This window comes from Cupressus sempervirens, chromosome 3, assembly GCF_028749045.1.
Source record: "Cupressus sempervirens isolate cs-2001-9-10 chromosome 3, ASM2874904v1, whole genome shotgun sequence".
In the NCBI taxonomy this organism is placed as follows: Eukaryota; Viridiplantae; Streptophyta; class Pinopsida; order Cupressales; family Cupressaceae; genus Cupressus; species Cupressus sempervirens.
In genome coordinates, this window is record NC_143120.1 from 607,692,703 (window position 1) to 607,710,008 (window position 17,306).

Genomic DNA, 17,306 nt, shown 5'->3' on the forward strand with positions numbered 1-17,306 from the left:
CCTCTATACCAAGGGCCCAAATTTGAATTATCTATCAATTGGGATGTGGGAGTGAGGACCCTACATATCAATGTTCTATAATTCAAACATGTCACGTGAGATGATGTGTATAAGGTGGTCTCAACTCCCTCCTTTACAATATCATGCAATCACACATCCTATATCCCATGCATTTCAATTGAGAAAGAAATCATCAAGGCATTCAATTAACAAATTTCCGATCCATGATTAATCCTTTATAAAGTCAACTCTACTAGTCCACAAGACTTCAACACAAGTAAGGTTCACGAAGGTATTAACAATACATTCAAACAATTAAATACTTATCTAGCTCTACCTTGTTAGATATAAGAAGTGGGATGTCAATCAAATCTAACAAGTCACTTCTTAATATGTAATTGCATTAAAGATATTCCTCCAAAGACATTCCAACAAAACTTACAAAAATTTCAGCATTAATATTCAAATTCTAAATACATAAGACTACATAAGATTTCTACAGTCCATAAATTGTTATGAAAATCTTCGAAAATCAAAGAAATCTTTAACCCTTTCTTCTTTTTTAAACTACTTTTGAGTTTGACAATGGTCACTCGAAGTCTTTCAGCTCTACCGACCTTAGTCAACATGGTTAGAAGAGAATAACTCACTGTCACCATCAAATTGGAGAGAAACCTGTTTCGTCTGGATTGCTGAACAAGTTTTGACACAATTAACAAAAGCTTAGTTAATTTGAACATTATTATCAAGCTTTTGAGCTCCTTCAGTGTCTTTATCGAACTCCTGCATACACTTAAGGTGAACTTCATAACCACACTGAATACATTGATAAGCCCATCCAGAGCCCTGTTCATCACACTCACAGCAGATATAAGGCCCTCCCCCAGAGTTAGCCGAAACAAGTCGCAATATGTGGCCATGCCCAGGATGCTGAAATGTCTCTGGGAAACTCTTGGCTTTCTCATCTATTTCCTTCTGAACTTCTGCCAAATGAGGTTCTGTAAATGGGTAAGCTCTTTCACGATGCAAGTTAATCAACTTCCTCCCCTCAATTGTTACAGTTTTACCATCAGGCCCGACTATCACAAGAGATGGAATGCTACAGATGTCGAAATATCTCGAGAGCTCTTTATTTTTAACATCATCATATGGCAATGCAAGCCATGGCATGGTTTCATAATATGAAAGGAAAGCAGCTTCATCCCTGTCACTTGAAATGAATATAATCTCAAACCCCTCACCATCCTTAAGGGTTTCTTTTAAGTTATTATAGACGGATATCAATCTTGGTGTGAATTTCTGACAAGGAAAACACCACTGAGCTGAGAAGTACAATCCTACAGTTTTCCCTATTAATGAAGAGATGCTTACCTGCAAAACCCATGCAGTCAGCATGTTCCTCATATTAGTTCAGTATGCTCTTCTTAGAAAAGAGAATGTCTTGGGATTACATCCTCCAAAAAAAGAAATTATAGACATGAGAGTAATAAGATTTCCACAATCCATTAGATTGCAATTGAAATTCTGAGTATGGTTGTGTAAAGCTTGTTCCCAACAACATTTCAAATCTCTCCTCTTTCTCTTGCATCCTCTGATCAACATCAGGATCACGTAGTGTGTGATTGAAAACGTTGATGCAAAAAAGAAAAAAAGATTTACACAATCATACCCAGAAATTCAATTGCAATTATAGACATGGTCAAGCCAGATAACTTAAAGAATAAATCAGCAAAGATTTGTATGATGTTTTAAAAAATTTACCTGTTTTCCCTCAGGTGCAATAACATAGTCTCTCTTATTGGTCAAAAGAAGTTTCTCTAAAGTCTGTGAGGCACGTTTTGCTTGCTCCTCGTGTTCAAGCTCTGCCAATCTCTCTGGTCTAAAAGGAAAAGCCCGAACTCCATATTTGTAAACAAGGTCTACAGTTTCTGTCTGCATGGTTTTGCCATGATTGTCCAGAATTATAAGACGTGGGATTGCCTCTATTTCAAATGTCTTATTCAGCAGTTTTTTGGTCTTTAAATCTGAGTAAGGAACAGCAAGCCAAGGCATCGTCCTATGATAATTCTTAAAAGAATCTCGGTCCTCATCGGAGGAAATGAATACAATCTCAAATTCTGCTCCTTGCTCCTTCAATTGCTTGTAAATGTCAGCCAGAACAGGGGTGAAAGTCACGCACTGATGATACCAGTGGGCTGCAAAGTATAACCCAACTATCTTTCCTTCTAGCTCCGCCACTTTGACCTGGAAATTCGGGGCATGTTGGAGTTGGAGTCTGAAAATTGTCTCAATTATTTCAAGAATCAAAGAAACAGAGCAATCTCATGAAATATTGAAAGAACTCTCATTCTTTCACTTGTCTATTTTGGCCATTAAACCTCTTAAATTGGAGGAGTTGGACACGATAGAGATGTCTCTAACACCTAAAACATAGTTATTGCACATATGCAGATTATGCGTTTTTGCACTGGCAGTTACAACACCTCACACAGTTCAAATCTCTACCAGTGGCAGGTAAATTACTATTAATCATACTTAACTTTGGAAAAATACCATTTGGTATCAATCTTTGTGTCGTCTGTACCCATTTACTTAAAAGAAGTTTCTGACCTCTTTGATTATAGTTAGCTTCTCACTAAACTCAATGAACTTGAGCAAAACACAATACATGAACTGCCAACTTGTGAATCTCAATTGGATTCGAGAAAGCATAAATTAAAAATCGACTTAACCCAACTTAATATGGATTTATCATGGGTAGTTTTTTGAACAGTAGTTTGGATGGACTAAAACAGCCCTTATACTTATTCGAAAAGCAATGCAAAATGACCCCATCGAATGCATGATTTCGAGCTTCTATGTCAGCATTGTATAATGCAAAATCAGAAACAGAATTTAGCTTAAAGATCAAACACTATCCAAATACTTGGACAGAATGGGCAGCTATCCTGTAAGAGAACTTGAACATGTAAAAAATTGGATATGTGGCCATTCGACATCACAGAAGAAACATATGGATTCGGCAAATGCGAAGATGCGACATTTGTGAGTTATAAATTTGAAGTCCAGTTAAGCAAAAACTGAGAAGAAATCATAAATCTTACACATATCTATAAATGATTTGAGTAAGTGTGGGCTTCCAAAACAGGACTCGTGACACCGTGAGGTGTGACTCAAGGGCTCCAATAATGTCATAACACTTCATTATAATACTCAAGCCACATGTGGCAATGGTAGCCGCTTGCAACCATAAATATGACAAAAAGACGACACACATATGTGCAGATGAGTTCAGGTAAACATGTCGTTTTGCAGAACAGAGATATTGTGGGCTATATGACACTCTTGAGCCCAAATCATAGGAGTTGTTATTCAATTATACTAGATGTGGTAATGACATTGATAATAGCTTGCAAACATAAACATATTTAAACAGGCGGCTTCTCAACTACAAGCGACTCTACACTTCTGATGTGGTGCAATTTTTCCCCCGTCAAGGGAACTAATGTTATAGCAGAGATAGGGAATGTAAATTATAATGACTTGATGGAGGGAACAACCGCAAAGAATTGCTAGTAGATCCCCAAGTTTAATCAAACGAGTATAGTTATATATAGAGAAGCAGAAACCCAAATGAACAAACTACCAAAATTTAAAATGTCTACCTCTGTTCCATCTGGTGTTATGAGAAAATCTCTAGAATCTGTTGTCAAGAGAGATTTGATGCTCTGATTGGAAGCCAAATCCAGAGCCTCACGCTGAAGTTGTTGAATCCTTTCTTCCGTAAAGGGATAAGCATCCACACCCCACTTTTCCAGCATTTTTAAACCATCCTTCGTATGCAATTTGCCGTCTGAGCCCACAAAGGCCAAACTGAAGATCCCAGATCTGTAGCTATTAATGAGCTCTGACCGTACATCTGAGCGCTCAAAGGGAACAATCAGCCAATCCTGGGGCAAAATACCGAGTACCCTCTCAAAGCACTCCATGTCAGAGGTTCCATCAATCTGGTTTTCCTGCCCATACCTTTTCAGAATTGTAATGACTTCCTCGTCCCTGTCAGCCGCCACATACACAAACACGACTTCTTTCCCTGTTTTCTTGAGCTCCTCGTTCGACTGGCACAGCACAGACAAAGCATGCTGCAAAGGAATGATCAGCCAGTGAGGCCCAATCAGAATACCCAGCAATTTCCCGTCCAGAAAACTAGATTGAACTGGGGTCTTCAAGGAATTTATGAGCAAGAAGTCCTTGTTTTTCAGGGGTAATCCAGTGCCGCAAGTTTTGATGGCAATAGAGTTTATTTGCCTCAGATTCTCCGCCATTGAATCAGATTTTCTCGATTTTGTTTCCTTCCAAACACAACCGACACTAATTTGGGCTCAGAGACCGCGCACCCTCAACTCAATCTCATTGGGTTGAATCTGCTCTACAATTTCCCAAATTTTAACTTAACCCACTGCCCACCGTATGCGAGCCAGGCACAACTTTCTTCAAAACGTAGTCATCTTGTAAACAGATTCCAGAAGAGCAGGTGGCAGAAGCTAAGACAATGGGGTCCTGTTTGTCTACAAGCTGTCTCCGTCTCTGTTATACCCATAACCAAGAAATACAATCAATTATCTTCTCCTCTTTGCAAAGACCAGACAATTTGGTGCTAAATCAATCCCGTGATACCCAAGAAGAGCAGTCACTTCACAGACTAAATATGATCCCGCCAGTTAACCTCCAGATGTCCATGAGACAATGTAAGATGTGCCTTTCCCCTGGATTAAGGATCTGATTTTGCGGTTAGGAGGCATACAATCAAGAGGAATTAGTTGTTTATTCGATCCTCGAGACCGACACGTAAATCAGTCAGGAACAGGGTTGATGAGGAGACGGGCAAAAGGTGGGTAATAAAGCGGGTATGGAAGGGGGAAAGGCTAAAGTCGCCATTCATTCATTATTGCTTCGGGTGGGTATCCGCGCAGTCTGAACGCCGCTCAACGTGGCAATCACTCAGCGATCATCATTTGCCGCGCTCGTCCTTTGCTCTTCAGCCACTCACCACCTTGCACATGTACGCTTCAAAAAACATCATAAAACACATGCCCATTATCTACGATTTTCAATACTGACATTTGTAACGTGGTTGCGTATTCTCTTTATTTAGCAATGACATGGCAGGGTAGTTCAGGAAAGGAAAGTTTTTGTAGTCTCGTATTTTAACTCATGTCTATTTGAGTCTATGAATAGTGACAGCATTATGGGACTACCATTATTTCATTTAATTCTGTTACAAATGAGGTATACATATCTTATTTTTTCAGGATTTGGACTTATGACCTTTCTTATAACAATAGTCCAGGAATATGAAAGTCCCTTACATGTGTTTTTGGGTCTACATGTGATGGCAACAATATTGTGGAAGGGATGTAGCTATGATACAAACGAGATGTACATACCATACCCTCATTAAGATTTGAACTTGTGACCTCTCTTTTTAGCAATCTTGAGTTAAGCATTTAGAAAAAGGTGAATCTAACATGACCTTCCTAGGTGATAGATTAGCATAAACGAGTTTGTCATTAGGTGAATCAAGGTAGAGAGAATTGATTTGAAGATTATATGAAACAAACCCAAAACCTTTAATCAACTACATTCATCACTTCAAGCAATCTAGTTATCTTAAGTTTCAAAGTCCACAAGGTGAGCCCCACATAACCTCTCAGAGTGATAGACCCACTTGAGTAAGTCTATCAACAAGTGAACAAGGCAGATAGAAGATTTTGGGACCTACGTGGAATATACTCAAAACTTTCAATCAACTACATTGTCCCTTTGGAGGACTTTTCTTTATTTCTTAATCAACTTACACTTGTCTTCCTTTGTTTTGCTTAATATTATTTATTATAGCAAAATTTGTCTTCAAGGTACCGATATGGTACATTGATGAAGGTTATAATTTAATGTAAAGTTAAATTTATTGTTATATGTCATTTATTAATTGTTGTATGCATTTGATAAATGGTAAATTTTGTGTAAACTTTAAGTTTCTTGGTATATGTGGCTCATATATCAATCACTCACATCATTGTACATTGATTCTCCACTTACATATTATCATGTGTCCACATTATCTTCATCTCTACTTTATCCATAGTCTGCTTAAGTGTCCACATTATTTTTAATGTAAAGATAGTAAGAAGATAATGTGGACACAAAATATGTATGCAAAGAAAAAATAAATTGGAGAACAAATGTACAATGATGTGAATGTGTGTGGGTGTAACATGTACACATATCTCTGTATGCCCAAGGCGCACAATATTTTGACCTCATTATACTCCTAAAGCTATTTCTAGGACCACGAGGATCAATCATGCATTTATTATATACCTATACATGCATATATTTCCATATACTTGAGGCCCACACTTATTTGAATTCTTTCATGGTTAATTCCATTCTATAACTATGGGGATTCTCCATGTATTTATTGTAGCTATACATGCACATGTTCCATTCACCCAAGGCCCACATTGTTTTTGGCCCTTTATGTCTAAGGGTATTTCCATATCCATGGGGATTGCCCATGCATTTAAAATGTTGACAGAAATATACTTCCATGTAATTGAAGTCCGTGTTGAATTTACATGCATTTAAAATGTCAACACATATATACTTCCATGTAATTGAAGTCCGCGTTGAATTTACTTTCTTTTATGTTTGGGCTTATTTGTGTTCTAGTTGCAAACTTGATCCTATAAATCTAAAATTTAATTTGAAACCAACTACATTAATTCTTTTCCTCCAAATTTTGGCTCCTAAATACTTATTTGTGCATTTTCTTGCTACATGCTCATATATTTCAAGACATCCAACATATTCATTTTTAAAATGTCTTCAATTCTATTACCGTGAACATAATTACACTTCAATTGGCATAACAAAAGGTATTGAGATTTGGTTGAGCATCTGAGGAGCATATGCATGTTTGGAGAGTGTTGTTCTATATCTTGTGCACATATTTCCATAGGTTGGCCTAAGAGAACATCTCCCCTTGTGACATGTGACAATCCTACCAAGATACTCAAAAATGGCATCAACTCATATTTAAAAAGTAGATTTTTATAATTTGCCAAAAGAAGTATGTAGGTAAAGGGGCAAATTTTTTATTGCAAACATAACCTTGCATAGAGAAGAAATAATAGCATGATCTCAATGTGAGCAACAAATGATCATATCCTATGTATCCTTCCAAGGCATTTTGAACTCCAAAATCTCCAGATAGATCGTTGATTATATGGTTATTAAGGTAAATATTATTATTTTTATTATTTACATGTCCACATTTACATTTAACAAATAAAAAAGTGTTATCCCTCAACCCACACATATCAAATCTATGTTAAATGTGTGCTTATATACATATGTGTATAATTGGATTAGCGTAGATCAACCCTAAAGTTTATTTTCCTTTGCATTTTGGGGAACATGTTTGATCTTACATTGTCCTATAATTTGACCTTAGGCTTCTATACCTTCACTTATTTTAATGTTGAAGGTGTTTCATAAATGAAATGATCAATGACTAGTGGCTTCGTAAATCTATGCAAGACTATTGAGTGTATGCCAACCATTTGTTGCCTTTTCCGTTGGTTACATCATTAATGACATTTCTACATGTAACAAAGTAGATGCACTGTGGATATTACACAACTACCCAAATTAGTTTCTATTGCAAGGCATGTTAGTTCTCCTAATCTACGATGGAACAACGAGTGCCTGGTCAATGGCAAGGAGCCCTATATTTGTCTATAAAAGTGACCATCTTAACTATTGGAAATGTTTTAGTAAATATGTGTGCAAAATGTGGAAACATAGATATGTCAACCTTTTCAAGAAAATGCCTCCAAGAAACGCTTGTAGGATATGCACAAATTGTCTTTATTAAGAATGATTAATAATCTTTCTCCTTTGAATTACTATGATTATTTCCTTTTTGTTGGTTGGATTCATTTTGCATGATTTAAAACATGATAGAATGATATGTAGAAGCTGGGATATATGAATTGGTTTTTGAACAAACCACTAATATGCTCTATTTTTTCCCCTTTTCTGGACCTGGCATTCTGTTACGAAATACTTCTAGAACTCTATATAAGTAGATAAGTAGGAGACAATTTCCATAGCAAGTCAAATTGTGATATTGCTATCAGGATTTAACTGTGCAATTTTGAGTCAAACTCATTGACCCATGTTTCATGAGTAGTGATTCAACATGAATCCATCTCTCATGAGAATAAATGGAACACTTGGCACTCATTAGATCTAGGTGATGCTCATAGGGGTGAAGCACCAAGACTTCTTGGGAGGTCACCCATCCCAGTACTACTCTAGCTTGAGTGCACTTAACTACAAAGTTTCCTCCATGGTTAAACCCAAAGCTTGCAACCCCATTTGCAAAACCTTCACCAAGTGTTGTGCCTTATGAACCATTCATTAGAAAGCTCCTTAAGCTCATCAATTGATAAGTAGGAGACAATTTCCATAGCAAGTCAAATTGTGATATTGCTATCAGAATTTAACTGTGTGATTTTGAGTCAAACTCTATATAAGTAATTTTATTTGTAAAATTGTGTTTCATTTTGCTACAATTTTCTCTCAACATCTTATAACTAATGACTATTTCATCATACTCACAAAGGTGTAAAAATTCCCCCTTGATGGTATTTTTGATGGCTTTTCTATCCCCTGCACTCTCATTCACTTCATTATCCTATTCACACAAGGAATCATGCTTTTGAAAGGCTTATGTAGCATTGATATTTTGATTTTTGTTCATAGGTTTTATTCATTGGATTGTCTCTATATTATCTATAGCATTTTATATAATGGACAAAATTTTGGTGTGAGAGTAAGGAAGAGAACTAGCTTAATATCTTGAGCATTATGATATTGCTATTAGAGTTCAATTTTGTAGTTTTCAAGTCAATTCATTAACCTATATTTTATTAAGTATGGATTCACAAAAAAACTCATTTTTAATGACAATGAATGAAACACTAGACACTCATTACATATAGACGATAAAGGTGTAGCATTAGGCATTATTCAAAACTTATTGTTTATCAATTCATTAATTTGGACACTATAATGTCCTCATCTTTTTAGCATCTCAGTGGAGCTCTTTCCAAAGGCCAAGTGGAGAAATAAGGAGAAATTGATTAAATTAATTTCTTATCAAGTCATTAAATAAATTAACATTAAAAGGTGACTTTATATTTAATTAATTTAATTTTCTAGAAGCACATTTAATTATTGTATGCAAGGGAGAAGCTTCTAAAGAGTGCCTTTTCTAGAAATACAACTAATTATTGTATTGGAAAGGGGAAGCTTCTAGAGAATGCAATTAAATAATATTTTATTTCCTTCTAGAAGGGTGAAGGAAAAGAATAAATAGAGGGGAGAGCTTCATTGTTAATCATCCAATTATTATGAATTGCATTTGATAAAAACTTGGGAGAAGAAATAGGTTTCTAATTTCAATTAGCCATTGGAGAATGTCAACTCTTCAGTGTTGCAACCATTTGAGGTGGGGAAATATCCACTGAATTTAGTATTCAGGAGAGCTTCAATTAAGGAGTTCTATTTGTGCTTAAATTAGAGCATTCATTTATTATTGGTTGCTACAATACGTAAGAACGATGTCATGCTAAAGTACTTATGCTTGATTCATCTCCATTCTTGGGCATCACTATTATCAGGTTCCTCTTGCAGCTATTAGTAGTTAACATTATAATTTTTTGGGCATATGATTTTGCTGTGATAATTTAGAATCAGATTTTGGCATTACTGTAGTCATTATTGTAAGCCATTTGTCTTGGCAAACTCATAGCAACATTGTACATGAGAATGGATTCAATAAAGGAGATACATGTTGCATACCATTTTTTTGACGAAATGTCCATCTAATAGAATATATGAGCAACATAATTGTTGTATGTCAATTGTTTGTCAAAATGTCAGTTAGTTGTAGGTATGCATTCCATATCTAGTTTCCATTTATATGCATTGAAAATGTCAAAAGAACTGCACTTGCATATTAGTTCATTGTAAGAGGCATTGTAATATCATTTGCGAACATTCTAAATTTCTTAGCATTGAAAGGCAACAATACATGTGTTTGACAATATTCCTTGAGCTAAAATTAGTCAATTTGGGCAAGGGATATTACATCGGTATCAAAGCTTTTGTTGCAAAGTGAATTTGAGAAAAAATTTGTGTTATAACCAGTTGGGGTTATTATAGTGGTATCAGAGCTTGCTTGCAAAGTGTTTGACAAAATGTAAAACAATTGAATTTGAGAAGCATTTGGTGTTTCACCAAGTTATAACTGGTTGGGGTTATTACAAACACTTTTATAATTGCACTCAATCTTTATTAAATATAATATAGATGTTTAGATTTTTTTAAATGAATGCAAATTATGATGTTATCTTCTTATGGGCAAGTAAATTTTTTGCTAGTGTTCTAGTAATCAAAGTGATACAATAGATATTGTATCGTTTCAAATTGGAATCTCCTCAATTTAAGGAAGGTTTAGCACCCATTTAATGCAATTCTATCATTTATTTGCATTTGTCCTCTATTTTTCCTCTATTTAAATAATTAATTTAGTCTCATTGGACCTTTTATTAATTTAGAATTAATATAAATGGATTAGACCTTTATTTTTCTTAAATATTGTGCCTTCATTTATGTATTTATTTAAATTAATATTTAAAATTGGTCATTTCTTAAATAATATTTTATCTCACCTATAAATTAATATTATGTGTCTCCTCTTATTTTATAATTTGGGGTAGACCTTTTATTAATTTAGATTGATAATCCTTAAATTACCCACTTAAGGAATCTCATTTAATGCTCCACTTTAAGATGGGTCTCACCTCATTTTAAAGTCCAAGGCATTAGCCCCTTTGAGATCTCTATAAAAAGGAGCCTTCCCATTTTATTTTCACATCAAGCTTTCATGTCATCAAACAATCAACTCTTCATGCATTCAAAAGATCAAGCACTCAAGTATTGAAGTCTTTCTTGTATTCTTCAAGCTATTCCTCCATTGAAGATCAAGGATTCAAGAATTCAAGTTATTGTGGGAGCCATCTTCAAGGTCTCCTTAAATCTATTCAAGATCCTTTGTTGCATCTTCCACATTTATTTATCTTCATCTTCTTGATCCAAATCAATTGGTGAAGTAAGCACACTACATTCAATTCGAGAGATTCTACTAGTGTAAGTTGAATTTGTACATTTACTTTACATGCTATTTCAATTCAAGGTTAATTCCTAAACTATGGTTTGATTGAGGCAAACCCCCATCACAAATAAAAACTTTTTTTTTGGTAGATTACAGATCTCATATTGATGGGCAAGTTACAGATCTAAGTACCCTTTTCAACTTTTAATAGAATCATGAAATTAAAATTGAAATCAAACGGTCAATTAGGGTCACACTATGTGATGTCCCCAATTTTATTAAATAAATATTTTTCTAATGTGTCCAACAATTGATGTTTCAATCTTTCGGGCCCAATAATTATTTCATTTTATTGTAGTTTTTTGGCTTGTGGTCTCTTTTGTAATCCTTCGAGAAGTTTCCCCGAAGCCCTTTATAAGGCTAGCTTGTAGGTGGTTTAAGGCATGTGATTTGGATTTTCTTTGTACTTTGAACTCTTTTTGGAGTTATTTGTTGTTTTCCATTCTGAAAATGGAAGATCTTCCCTACTTGGCTTTTCAGTTTTGGTGGGGATTCAACTCTCACCCTGTTTTGTCACTTGTAAAACTTTGCTAGAATCTGGCAAATTGGAGCACCATCTTTGTCTATGAGTATTAATTGGAGGTTATATGTATTCAATATCTATTAATGCTTGGAATTTATTTGATTGATTTTGTGTTCTAATAGTATTTACATATAATTTTGTATTGTCTCTCCAATCTCCATGCAACAGGTCCCTTTTTGTGCACTATACTCCTCCCTCCATCCATTGTACTACCTCCCTCCACACTACTCCATCCATCCACTATACTACCTCCCTTTGTACTCCTCTATCCATCCACCATACTACCTCCCTCCATCCATATTACTACCTCCCTTTGTACTCCTTCCATCCACCATACTACCTTCACTTCTATCATACTCCTCCATACACTTCCATATTCCATACACTTCCATCTCCTTTGTACTTTTTTTTGGCCTCCTACTACCAAACACCATATTGAGGCCCTCTCCACCATATGCACACCATTGCCCATATATCTCTATGTACCCACAAGAATCTAACATATGGTTATATCTCCACTGTACTCATCTCTCTATGCATACAAGGAACACTATAATGGTATCAGAGATGGTGATCTTGCCAACCTATCGGTGATATTGGATGCCACCATGATCTTGATTAGTAGGAAGGATGGGTGAATCAAGCACTGAGATGATGAAACTTCTAAGGGAGCTCACAAGAGGACACCAACAACTGACAATAATAGTTGTGTTTCTGCATGTATTGACCATAAATGGGGTGTGGTCTCAAGTATTCAAATCCCTTGTGGTGAAGAGGGTACATGTTGTAACAATATTTCTATTCTTTTAAGATTATGTTTTTATCGTTAATTACTATTGTTATGAATGTTCTGCATGAATCAATTCATGCTTGCAATGAAGAAGAAGAAATTGATTATGAAGTCTCACTAAGTAGTGAGGAGATTTCAACACTATTGGCTTGTGATTTTGAAAGGCATGCATCTAAGGATCACTTGATCTCTTTGTCACTAGCACCCACAAGTTTCTATGAGAATAGAAGTGTGACTTCAAGTGCAAGGTATAATGTGTATCCCAGTTCTCCTATATTTTCATTTGAGCATATACATGGCAAAGAGGAGAGCTTATATAATCTTAGAGTTTTAGATGTTGGTAATGGATTTGATATGGATATACATATTGTTGATCCTATTAATGTAGAATCAGATTTGAAACTTTAAAATGTCATTAGAGAGATATCTACTTAATTTACTAGTTGCAAGTTTACTTATGAAGAAGTCAATTCCATAAGGTTTGATGCTGAAAGTAATGAAAAATTAGAGCACTCTTTGTTAGATTTTGAAGATGAATGTGATAGTAGTTCCAACGAATATGTGCATAAATGTGGTGATTCATATGATAAAGAGAGAATTGTTAAGAATGGATATACTTTTTCTTTTTCTTTTTCTTTTCATGTTGATGAATTTTGTGATAGTATTGTTAATGCATTCTCAAGTGTTTCTAATGGCTTTTTTGATGAAGACATTGTTGCAAGTTAGCCTTCCTTTTGTGAAAACTTGAATGGTGGTTATTTGCACTTGGTTTCTAATCATCTACTTGATGATTGTGAACAAGTCTCAACATGTTTTAGATATGATTTGGTAAATGATAAAATTACAAATAGGTGAAATCATATTTCGAATACTCTTTGCAGCTAGTTGCACAAAGTGAGTTGCAAGTTCATGGTATGTGTGTCTTTCTTCATTGTGTTTCCACTTGATAGCATGCATGAGTTCATAGTGAAGAAGATTTTTATTCCCTACTATTCTAAGGGGAAGGTAAGGGATGCCCATGAGAATTGTAGGGACTTGAATGGCCCAGCCTAAAATTCTATAGGAGGGCCTCGTACATTATCATGCGTGAAGTGAAGTGGCCAGTTTTAGTTTTGAGATTAATGGTCATGATGATCAATATTTTCATAATAAGAAATATGTTGAGAATGATCCTAGTTTATATGTGAATTATGAAAATGAAGAGGTTAATTTCTTTTTGCCTTATGAGTTGATTGAAGGTGCTTCAATATATTTTTTGAGACTAATGAGAGTGGCATTTTCAGATTTCTTTAAGAAGATGGAAATGAAAATCATGTTTCTAATAGAGGTAAGAAGTTTCATTAAAGTTTTTGTGGCTCAGGGCCATCACTTGTATAGTAGGAGTGGGTTTCTTGCTTTCAATAAGTTGCAGATTTGAGTACCATTTTCATCTTTTAATAGAATCATGAAATCAAAATTGAAATCAAATGGTCAATTAGGGTCACACTATGTGATGTCCCCAATTTTATTAAATAAATATTTTTGTAATGTGTCCAACAATTGATGTTTCAATATTTTGGGCCCACTAATTATTACATTTTATTGTAGTTTTTTGGCTTCTGGTCTCTTTTGTAATCCTTCGAGAAGTTTCCCCGAAGCCCTTTATAAGGCTAGCTTGTAGGTGGTTTAAGGCATTTGATTTGGATTTTCTTTGCACTTTGAATTCTTGTTGGAGTTATTTGTTGTTTTCCATTCTGAAAATGGAAGATCTTCCCTACTTGGCTTTTCAGTTTCTGTGGGGATTCAACTCTCACCCTATTTTGTCACTTGTAAAACTTTGCTAGGATCTGGCAAATTGGAGCACCATCTTTGTCTATGAGTATTAATTGGAGGTTATATGTATTCAATATCTATTCATGCTTGGTATTTATTTGATGGATTTTGTGTTCTAATATTATTTACATATAAGTTTGTATTGTATCTCCAATCTCCATGTAAAAAGTCCCTTTTTGTGCACTATAGCCCTCCCTCCACCCACCATACTATCTCCTCTGTACTCCTCCATCCATCCATTGTACTACTTCCCTCAATACTACTCCATCCATCCACTATACTACCTCCCTTTGTACTCCTCCATCCATCCACCATACTACCTCCCTCCATCCATCGTATTACCTCCCTTTGTACTCCTTCCATCCACCATACTACCTTCACTTCTATCATACTCCTCCATACACTTCCATATTCCATATCCCATACACTTCCATCTCCTTCGTACTTCTTTTTTGGCCTCCTATTACCAACCACCATATTGAGGCCCTCTCCACCATATGCACACCATTGCCCATATATATCTCTATACCCACAATAATCTAACATATGGTTCTATCTCTATACTCATCTCTCTATGTAGAAAAGGAACACTATAATGGTATCAGAGATGGTGATCTTGCCAACCTATCGGTGATATTGGATGCCGCCATGATCTTGATCAGTAGGAAGGATGGGTGAATCAAGCATTGAGATGATGAAACTTCTAAGGGAGCTCACAAGAGGACACCAACAACTGACAATAATAGTTGTCTTTCTTCATGTATTGACCATAAATGGGATGTGGTCTCAAGTACTCAAATCCCTTGTAGTAAAGAGGATACATGTTGTAACAATATTTCTATTTTTAAGATTATGCTTTTATTGTTAATTACTAATGTTATGAATGTTCTGCATGAATCAATTCATGCTTGCAATGAAGAAGAATAAATTGATTATGAAGTCTCACTAAGTAGTGAGGAGATTTCAACACTATTGGCTTGTGATTTTGAAAGGCATGCATCTAAGGATCACTTGATCTCTTTGTCACTAGCACCCACAAGTTTCTATGAGAATAAAAGTGTGACTTCAAGTGCAATGTATGATGTGTATCCCAGTTCTCCTATATTTTCATTTGAGCATATACATGGCAAAGAGGAGAGCTTATATAATCTTAGAGTTTTAGATCTTGGTAATGGATTTGATATGGATATACATATTGTTGATCCTATTAATGTAGAATTGCATTTGGAACTTTAAAATGTCATTAAAGAGATATCTACATAATTTACTAGTTGTGAGTTTACTTATGAAGAAGTCAATTCCATAATGTTTGATGCTGATAGTAATGAAAAAATAGAGCACTCTTTGTTAGATTTTGAAGATGAATGTGATAGTAGTTCCAATGAATATGTGCATAAATGTGGTGATTCATATGATAAAGAGAGAATTGTTAAGAATGGATATACTCTTTCTTTTTCTTTTTCTTTTCATGTTGATGAATTTTGTGATAGTATTGTCAATGCATTCTCAAGTGTTTCTAATGGCTTTTTTGATGAAGACATTGTTGCAAGTTAGCCTTCCTTTTGTGAAAACTTGTATGGTGGTTATTTGCACTTGGTTTCTAATCATCTTCTTGATGATTATGAACAAGTCTCAACATGTTTCAAATATGATTTGGTAAATGATAATATTACAAATAGGTGAAATCGTATTTCAAATTCTCTTCACAGCTTTTTGCGCAAAGTGAGTTGCAAGTTCATGGTATGTGTGTCTTTCTTCATTGTGTTTCCGCTTGATAGCATGCATGAGCTCATAGTGAAGAAGATTTTTGATCCCCTACTATTCTGAGGGGAAGGTAAGGGATGCCCATGAGAATTGAAGGGACTTGAATGGCCTGGCCTAAAATTCTATAGGAGGGCCTGGTACATTATCATGCATGAAGTGAAATGACTAGTTTTGGTTTTGAGATTAATGGTCATGATGATTAATATTTTCATAGTAAAAAAAATGTTGAGAATGGTCCTAGTTTATATTTGAATTATGAAAATGAAGAGGTTAATTTCTTTTTGGCTTATGAGTTGATTGAAGGTGCTTCAATATATTTTTTGAGACTAATGAGAGTGGCATTTTCAAATTTCTTTAAGAAGATGGAAATGAAAATCATGTTTCTAATAGAGGCAAGAAGTTTCATTAAAGTTTTCATGGCTTAGGGCCATCAATTGTATAGTAGGAGTGGGTTTCTTGCTTTCAATAAAGAAGTGTCATTGAATAAAAGTTTCTTGGTGTGGTCTACTCAACCAAGATATGCTTATTTCTTGCAATTATTGCAAGGGGAATGCATCCTTAGACAAATATATTGTTGGGACTCAAAATGCGAAAGGATTTTAGAGCATCTATTTGAAAACTTTGCTAAAGTACCCTCTATAAAAAAAAATTATGCATATGTACTCGACTTTCATTTTGAGGCCTATGGTATGTTTCAGGTGTTCATTATCAATGCACCTTAGTCTAAATTTTTGAGTCATTTGGTGAAGTGTAAATTTGAGTACTTGTCAAATTTGCATTTTTGCCAAAGTGTCAAATAGTGTTCAAAGGGCTAGTTTGTATTTGAAAATATTGCACCCGATAAAGTTTCATGACCCACCACTTTTGGATTGTTTAGTGTGAATATAAGAGAGCCTATGATTTAATCTTCAAGTTGTTTTGATAGGGTTTTGATTTTTCCAAATTTGGTTGTTAATTGTTGTCCTGTTGTTGCATTTTGCCTAGAAATCTAAGAAGCCATGTTTGACTATATATAACTTTGACTCAGCTGACCCAAATGTGAAAATTGCTTTTCTAATGCATTCTAGAGGTCAAATAATTCTTATGCTTCAAATTTGGGCCCTTGAAAA

General features: G+C 35.0%; 1 protein-coding gene across 1 annotated transcript; it reads right to left on the reverse strand.

The window, feature by feature from the left end:
* Window positions 1-426: 426 nt before the first annotated feature.
* LOC149568144 (putative nucleoredoxin 2) lies at window positions 427-4,426 on the reverse strand. The gene is made up of 3 exons (XM_089821142.1): window positions 3,666-4,426; window positions 1,762-2,244; window positions 427-1,371 (listed from the first exon to the last, which is right to left on the reverse strand). The coding sequence occupies exons 1-3, from the start codon at window positions 4,323-4,325 to the stop codon at window positions 724-726; spliced, it is 1,791 nt and encodes a 596-aa protein (XP_089677268.1). The 5' UTR covers window positions 4,326-4,426; the 3' UTR covers window positions 427-723.
* Window positions 4,427-17,306: the final 12,880 nt, after the last annotated feature.

Excerpts from the sequence above, each read along its gene's own strand:
- LOC149568144 (XM_089821142.1), bottom strand. The coding sequence starts at position 4,325 with ATGGCGGAGAATCTGAGGCAAATAAACTCTATTGCCATCAAAACTTGC. Across the intron at positions 2,245-3,665 it reads TAACACCAGATGGAACAGAG|GTCAAAGTGGCGGAGCTAGA; the intron begins GTAGACATTTTA and ends CCGAATTTCCAG. Across the intron at positions 1,372-1,761 it reads TTGCACCTGAGGGAAAACAG|GTAAGCATCTCTTCATTAAT; the intron begins GTAAATTTTTTA and ends TGGGTTTTGCAG.